General features: G+C 33.9%; 1 protein-coding gene across 1 annotated transcript in view; it reads left to right on the top strand.

Annotated features, from left to right (window-relative positions):
• LOC107562853 (voltage-dependent R-type calcium channel subunit alpha-1E-like) overlaps window positions 1-8,923 on the top strand; it is a 72,099-nt gene that overhangs the window by 61,800 nt on the left and 1,376 nt on the right. The window contains exons 30-35 of the mRNA XM_016247596.1: window positions 192-257; window positions 649-740; window positions 1,946-2,120; window positions 3,475-3,602; window positions 8,141-8,237; window positions 8,423-8,528. Of these exons, the coding sequence (XP_016103082.1) occupies window positions 192-257; window positions 649-740; window positions 1,946-2,120; window positions 3,475-3,602; window positions 8,141-8,237; window positions 8,423-8,528 (664 nt within the window). The remainder of the gene's footprint in view (window positions 1-191; window positions 258-648; window positions 741-1,945; window positions 2,121-3,474; window positions 3,603-8,140; window positions 8,238-8,422; window positions 8,529-8,923) is intronic.

The raw sequence follows: 8,923 nt of genomic DNA, 5'->3' as shown, positions 1-8,923 counted from the left end.
ATATATATATATATATATATATATATATATATATATATATATATATATATATATACATATATATATATATTAGTTTTGCTCAATTCTAAAAAAAATAAATTAAATTAAAAAAATTAAAATTAAAAAAAGGAAAGAAAGGCAAAAAAAGGAAAGATTTGTACAACATTCTTTTCACTCTTTTCTTGTTTCAGGCTCTTCCATATGTTTGCCTCCTAATTGCTATGCTTTTCTTCATTTATGCCATTATTGGCATGCAAGTAAGTTTATTCATATCATTACATATGGCAGTTATCAAAATGATGTAAACTTTATAATTTGATGGCATTTGCTGAATACTTCCCCAAACATCAGAATGTACTTGTATTTTGGCAGCTCGGTCTCTATAAATTATGAAATGTGTTTATTCATCTATATTTGTGGGCTAGTGTGTGTTTAAGTGTTTTAAATATTAGAGATGGTCCTAACCAACTTTTTCAGTGTTTCTTCTTTCCCAAAATCTTATGAGGGCACACATTTACATCACATGTGCCAGAAATTTACATGAATCAAAAACCTGTTAGTCTGGCTTTTCAAGTAGTGATAAGAAATACTTTCTATAGTGTAGACGATATACTTGATTCTAAAAATCTGTCATCTCTTATTCTTTAGGTATTTGGAAATATTAAACTGAATGATGAAAGCCACATTAATCAACACAACAATTTCAAGACATTCTTTGGTGCCTTGATGCTGCTCTTTAGGTAAGATCACCAAACACTTAGAGAAAATAGATGTTATTACTGTTATTTACTTTCATTATTTTTAGTAGAATTAGACCAGTATTCTTTCTTTTGTTTAAAGTTAATGAAATATATAGTTTAGTGAAACGTATAGTTTGGCAAATATTGTGAAGCCCAAATATACAATAAAAGTTGTAAGGTAAAACATTATTTTTAGTTCAACCCAAAATGAAAATTGTTTCTACAAGACTTCTTTTCTATGCATACTGTACATATACAGTGACACCAGCAGGTAAAGTTACAACGGGAGTCCGCGTCTCTCTTGCCTCCCCTGAGCCCATTGAGTTTTAACAGACCAATTAAAGCATGCAGTGGGTTTGCTGGGGGGTAATTGAGAATGAATGGGGGAAATCATGTGAGAGGAGGCAATGCCTCCATCGCGATATGATTGGATACTGGTTATGATCGGCTGTGATTGTTTCATGTGATAAATCCCTCCTTGTGTTCAGGCGCGTTCGCAAATCAGTCTAAATGAACAGTATAATGGCGTTAATGGGAAGACTTTTATTTTTTTTATTTTTAAAGTGAGTAAACAACTCACACACTTAGATATAACTACTTTGTCAAAATAAGACTTGAAATGACCTGAACACGTGATCTCTGTGAGTTTGTAGTGAGTAAATCAGCTTGGTGAAATGTAAAGTAAATCTCTGTCTGTACCCTATATTTAGCTTTGATGACTGATGATCTGAAAAATTCAAAAATAGTTTGAAGTGAACTATTAAAAAGAATAGCTGAACTGTTTTTGCAGAATAAAAAACGCAAGAAGATTCAAAAATTCTTCCTGTATTTTCCACTGAAAAATAACTATGACTTTAGAACAATGTGAGGGTCAGAAAATAAAGACTGAACTGTTCCTGTAATTGAGAGGTGTTTGAGTGCTCTTGGTGACTCATTCCTGGGTAGATATATTACTTTCCCCCAGTTTCACAGACAAGGCTTTAGCTAGTCCCAGACTAAAATGCATGTTTGAGCTGTCTCAACTGAAAATATCTTGCTCTGACATATCTTAAAATATGTCAGTGTCATTGTTCTGTGATGCACACCTGTAATGTTTTCTTCTATTGCATTTTTGTAAATGTTGTTTAAATATCTTAATTTAACTAAGGCCTAGTCCTGGCTTAAGCTAAGCCCCGTTTGTGAAACCGGGCCTTTATGTCTTGCAGAAGTGCCACAGGAGAGTCGTGGCAGGAGATCATGCTCTCGTGTCTCGAGGGAAAGGAGTGCGAACGGGACCCTTCAATACCACCACCTTTCACCTCTCCAGATCATGAAGGGGGCTGTGGCACAGACTTTGCCTATTTCTATTTTGTCTCATTCATCTTTTTCAGCTCATTTCTGGTCAGAATCTATCAACATTATTTTCTGAGTCTATAGGGGAGAATGGGGTAGACTGCATAGCTTTTTTACTCAAGTTCATTGTGAATACTCAGTGCAGGGAAATAATAAGGATAAAACAAATACAACCAGTTATATTTTGAGATGTCTGCTGTCAGCTGAAACAAGAAGAAAGCAATTCATCATAAAAGCCAACAATATTCATTGTAAACAATGCCAAGTTTAAAGCATAAGATAGATTAACACAAAAGCTAAACAGGTACAAGTTTTCTGCAGGTTCCACAAATTCAGATCTTAAAAGGTCTTAAATCAGAGCAGAAAGTCTTAAATTCATAAAGTCATGACATTAAATGTTACATAAATGTTTTTTTTCTTCTTCCTTCTACGGGGTGAACAGGAGTTACAGTAAAAGTTATTTCAATATTCTAGTGGTTGAGAGCATTATGCTTGTTTTGTGTGAAATGAATTAAAAAGTAATGGTTAGAAGTTAAGGCTAATACAGTTGTGTTGCTTAAATTGTCTTTACTTGGTTTTAAAAATGTCTTTAATTCTCTTAAATTTACCTGCAGAAGCCATGCAATAGTGCCTATGTTTATGCGTGTGTATATTAAGTGTTTGCGGAAAATGTTTCTCATGTGCATCTCTCGATTACAGATCAGTCCTTTCTAAATATATGTATAAATATAATATATGTCTAAATTAATTTACACAATGAAAACAATGCACATTTAGCCAGATTAACAGCTTACCCGCTGAAACATCTTAACCCACTCTCCCTTATACTTATTTAAGTTTAAATCATAGCCAAATAAAAACAATGTTTTTTCCTTCTTCCTTCTTCGGGGTGAACAGAAGTTACAGTAAAAGTTATTTCCATATTCTAGTGGTTGAGAGCATTATGCTTGTTTTGTGTGAAATGAATTAAAAAGTAATGGTTAGAAGTTAAGGCTAATACAGTTGTGTTGCTTAAATTGTCTTTACTTGGTTTTAAAAATGTCTTTAATTCTCTTAAATTTACCTGCAGAAGCCATGCAATAGTGCCTATGTTTATGCGTGTGTATATTAAGTGTTTGCGGAAAATGTTTCTCATGTGCATCTCTCGATTACAGATCAGTCCTTTCTAAATATATGTATAAATATAATATATGTCTAAATTAATTTACACAATGAAAACAATGCACATTTAGCCAGATTAACAGCTTACCCGCTGAAACATCTTAACCCACTCTCCCTTATACTTATTTAAGTTTAAATCATAGCCAAATAAAAACAATAATTATGTTAATAATATTACATAAATGAAATGTGTGCACTTGGTCTAAGTCCAGAATTTTGACACTTTTTTATTTTTCCTAAGATGCTGAATCTGTTTGTGGCTGTGATTATGGACAACTTTGAGTATTTGACGCGAGACTCATCCATTCTTGGACCTCACCATCTGGACGAGTTTGTGCGCATCTGGGGGGAATATGACCGAGCAGCATGGTAAACGCAACAGATCACCTACTGTACCTATTATAATGCAAATGATAATATAGTAATGATTGTTACTGTTCTTACTGTCATACGCATAGAGACACTTCACTAGGAACCGCTGCTCATTAACATCCACGTTTCCTTTCAATTTCATTTGCTTTATTCATGTATACAGATGCAACTTAATCCAGTAGTTTATATGTTAGTAGTACATTTAACAGTATTTACTGATATGGAAAGATCGTGGGCCTTCAACCTCCAAGTGCAAAGCCTGGGCAAGAAAACTTTTTTTTGATAGTCCACTTTAGGCATTTTACTAATTATAAGTAACTTTGCAACTAAATGTCTACTAACTCTCGTTAGAGTATTAGTAGACTATTAGGATAGGGTTAGTAGAGTAAGTTGACATGTATTTGCAAAGTGACAGTCAGAACAATGTGTGTTGGGGATCATCAAAATAAAGTGTTAGCAGAAATTAACAGACAGTCTAATACTAATACTCTAATGACTGCTAGTTGACATGGAGTTGCAAATAGTTAGAATGTAACACTTTAGATTAGGGAACACATATTCACTATTAATTAAGAGTTTGCCCTCAATAAACTCATAATTTGCTGCTTATTAATAGTTAGTAAGGTAGTTGTTAAGTTTAGATATGGTGTAGGAGTAAGGGATTTAAAATATGGCCATGCAGAATAATGCATTAATATGTGCTTTATAAGTACTAATAAACAGCCAACATGCTTGAAATATGCATGCTAATAAGCAGCTAGTTAATAGTGAGAATTGGTGCTTGTTACTAGAATGTCTAAAGTGGAGTATCAGGTAACACTTTCTATGAAGCCGGTATTTATAATACATTATAAGAGTATTCTTAAGACATTATAATGAATGCATAATGTATTCTAAAAAAAGATATCATGAGTAATCATAACAACAGTTTTAATGCATTATACTATTTTCTTATTTGTGGTTGTAGCTTTTAAAATTATAATTTATAATACACAATGAACACAATGCATCCACTTAACTCACAATGGATTATAATTCCCATAGTTATAATGTATTATAAGTCTCATATCTTGCCGTTGTTAACTTGTTACTTTACTTAAGACCACTTATAAATAATAACAGCAACAACAATGACAATAACAACAACAACAACAATAATAATAATAATAATATTTTTTCTTAAAAAGCCATAAGATCAGATATCTGATCAGATGTATGTGTAATATGGCATATTAATACTTATTGTAATATTTCACACAAGTAATATTTAACTATGTTTATTGCAATATCAGTAAGATATTGTATATGTTGTAAGATACTGTACAGATCTTAAATGAATAATCTCAAGATATGAAATTTATAATCTATTATAAATGTTAACATGGTGTTTATTTCATGTTATAAATAATCATTCTCATAAAAGTTATAACCCCAAATTAGTACGTTTTATGATGCATAATTGTTGTTATGAGATGAAACAACATATTATAGTTTATTTTTTATAATGCATTATGCATTCATTATAATGCCTTAAGAATACCCTTATAATTTGTTATAGAAAGCGTTACCGAGTATCAAAATAAAGTGTTAGCAAAACTTTGGCCTGCATGAAACGGTCATAAAGGATGAAGCCTCAAGCAGAGCCCATGGAGGAGTGGGACTATCATTATTTTTGGTAGATGTTCAGCTTTTACGGTTGTTGTTGTGTTTTCTCTGATTGACAGACTACACTGATGGCCTAATATTTTTTGTGCTTGAATCAAATTGAATAGTTGTTTGAACCAAAACATGCACAGAACATTTGGCTACATTGCTCACCGCTGCAGACACGGATGGATGTTTTCAGTTTTATGGTGGTGAAATTGCTGAAATCTTCTGACAGGGCCTTGGATTCCTGTGTGCTGCCAGAACAAAAACCGGCCTGGATTGGATTCAGGACTTGCTATGCGCTGTTCAATTAGGCTGGCTTCAAACGACAATTAGTGCACATCAGAATGGCGATATTTAGAAAGTCTAAAATTCTTCTAGGCTATTGGAAGATGATCTTGCGGTTATCGCTGCATTCTCCAAGGCTGGAACTGAGATGGAATTTAGTGTAGTGTTTAGAAGTCAGTGGATGACTGTGAGCAAATAGGTGTCCCTTGTAAGTAAAGCTGAAGGCCACATCCTTCTGTTTACAGGCTTTCAAGGGAAGGATGATGTCATGTCAGATGAAAAGGCGCATTAAGGAAGACAGGGCCTCGATTGTTCAAAGAAAGGTGGGTTTGTACGTGCCTACCCTAACATCCTTCTGTGTGGTGTTAGTATGTACAAAACAACGTGCACTCATTTTAGGGCAGCGACTATTTTTATATTTTTTCTTATAATCAATTATTCTGTTGATAATTGATTTGATTAAATGGATAAATTATTATTGGGGGGGGGGTTGTACTAGATTTTATTTTGCCTTAAGTTATATTCCAAGTGCAAACTGGAGGCTATTAAACTATAAATCTATGAATTTAGACTATGCTTGTGCATTATGTGCCAAAATGGAAGGTAAAATAAAGTCTCTGGTAAGAGGTAGAACATTATGCAGGAATATGCCACTGATCTCTATATGACTGGATTGCTGATGGAAATCTAAACTACCAGCAGGAACAAATAACAGATGCAACACTCTTCACTCTCAATTAATTTAAGCACTTCAAGCGTTCTCAGGCTGATATATTGTGTAAATGTGAACACCCCAAATGATACTCAGACCACCCTAAACCACAAACCATTACTAATACTTTATTGCAACATAAATGCATTAATCTGTTTTGAGAATCAACACTTTCTGACATTTGCATTATGTATGTTGAGTAGCCTTGTCTGTCAGCTGATATGATATTTACTACTGTAATGAAGATAGTTTGAAAAATTCCTAGTCTAATTAAATAGCCAATTACATGTATAATACAGTTAGAAGGAATTCAGATGATTTCCTTGTAACCGTAGTATGTGTGTGGACACCAATGCGGTAGTGTAGTGGCTTTAACGTTAGCTATTTATAGTCCTGTTTCCGTTATTGTTCTTGTAAAAACAAACAAACAATAGAATTTAAATTAAATGTAAACGATTCTAAACCTAAATGTAACATTCAACAAAAATATTTTACTAAATGTAAAAATTATTTAGCTGCCTTTCTCTGGTTGACTTAAAAAATCTCATTGAGTTCATTAGTTAATCAAGTCCTGAAGCTACAGGGAAAGTGCTCTGAATAGGGTTTATTTTCACGAGTGGCTTGGGTTCTATGGAGATTTTTGGTGAAAGGTTGTAATCCAGTGATAGGGTAGAAAAATGATTTATTGATTTTGACTGAGATTTTGCTATACTTACATATTTTGGATAATATGTATAGTATTTTGTTTAATGTACAGCTATGTACAATGTATGATGTGCTTTGTTGAAAAGTCTTTTTTAATGCTATTCATTTTTATTGTGTATACAAACATTAATGTTTCTGTAAACATACCTCTCATATTACATTTTCATAATTATCATATTAATTTCCATGAACTCATTAAACTTCATATTTAGCATCAGATGGGTTTTTTTCAGCAGGTGGAACTGAAGAACTTTTTGGCATCAAGAACATCAAGGATAAAGCCAAATTTAGACAGCCAGATATCAGCATGTAGTGCAAAAATAGCTTTTCTCCTAGCCAGTGGCCCAAACAACAAAGCAAAAACTTGAAACCGAGTAGCCAACTAGAGGTCTGTACGGAATCAATTTATTTTTTTTAGCAAAAAACAATGACATATTTTGTCCTGCAACTTCCACATTTTGTCCCACTCCTGCCCACAAAAGACCAGAGGCAGAAATCTATGCAGATTCAGTCTATTTTACCAGAATGTATGTCTCCCTCCTGTGACAGAATAATTTTTCCAATTCCCCTAGGCACACATCGCTTTACCTTGCTGCAGCAGGCAAATGAAAAGTGCTTTCCCTCGCTGCTGTATACAATTGCTGAACATTGAGCATTTCCAGCCCTGTGCATGTAAACCATTTATTTTATTTTATTTTAAATGGAAACCTCTGCAGAGTTACTATCCAGCAGAGTTTAACTCCAACTTTTTCACACCTGAACCACCTCAGGATTAATTGAAAATTACAGGCAAGTGTGTTGGTGCAGGTTGAAACAGATCTCTGCAGGAAAGTAACTCTCCAGAAGAAGAGTTGGCACAGTTGTGCTGTTTTGTTCCTGAATTAATTTGTGTTTTTGAGCAAATCTGTTGAATGAATGACTCAATGACTTAATCATAAAGAGTCACTTTCATTCTGGAGAAATGAATAATCACCTTTTTGTAACTTGTTTTGAATTTACTTTTGTTTTATGTACATTCAGAAGTTTAGAGGAAACAATGTTTGTTCTGTACAGAGAAATAATGTTTTGACTGCATTTCTTTAGAAGTGTGGTATGCAAAAATAGCATTAATTCTTATCTATTCTCCATCATTCATATGAGAATCACAAATAATTGAATACCTCTGTTTTCTTTTCCTCGCCAGTGGCCGTATTCACTACACTGCCATGTATGAGATGCTAACCCACATGTCTCCACCTCTTGGATTGGGAAAGAAGTGTCCTGCCAAAATTGCCTACAAGGTAGAAAAGTTTTATCTTGGCAAATGTATTTCATTGTTTAGGACTTGCAACTGCTACTGAAATACCAAGAAAAAGAATCATATGTAAGAATGCATATTTCAAAAATGTTAGAACCTATAATGCTTTTAAAACATGAGCATTTGATATCATTAATATTTGCAACCATGCTGTGCTGCTATTGGCAGAGACTGGTGCTGATGAATATGCCAGTTGATGAGGACATGACGGTTCAGTTCACATCCACACTGATGTCTCTGATCCGCACTGCACTGGAGATAAAAATCGCTAGAGGTCAGAATTGTAAATCTGTACTTTAAAAGAATAGTAGTACAATGAGAATTATAGCATAATTTACTAAGAATCATACTGTTCCACACCTGTATGGGCATGTCTCAATCAGCTCTCAATCAGTATATTGTGTACATAAATGTGGGAGCTGGTAAGGACCCTGGCTTAGTACACATTGGGACACTAATGATTTTCTGGCGACACCTCTGCAACAAGGGTCCACATCATTACCATCTATTATTTGTAAACAAACAAGCTTGTTTCACATGATCTCTCACAGCTTCACCGTATCTTAGATCAGTGGTTCTCAAACCTGTCTTGGGAACCCCCAACCACCGCACATTTTGTATGTCTTGAATCAGGTGTGTTAAATGAGGGAGACATACAAAATATGCAGT

Source organism: Sinocyclocheilus grahami, unplaced genomic scaffold, assembly GCF_001515645.1.
Source record: "Sinocyclocheilus grahami isolate Dianchi unplaced genomic scaffold, SAMN03320097.WGS_v1.1 scaffold844.1, whole genome shotgun sequence".
NCBI lineage: Eukaryota > Metazoa > Chordata > Actinopteri > Cypriniformes > Cyprinidae > Sinocyclocheilus > Sinocyclocheilus grahami.
The sequence above is the reverse complement of the archived record's forward strand: the minus strand, read 5'-3'. Positions and strand labels throughout refer to the sequence as shown.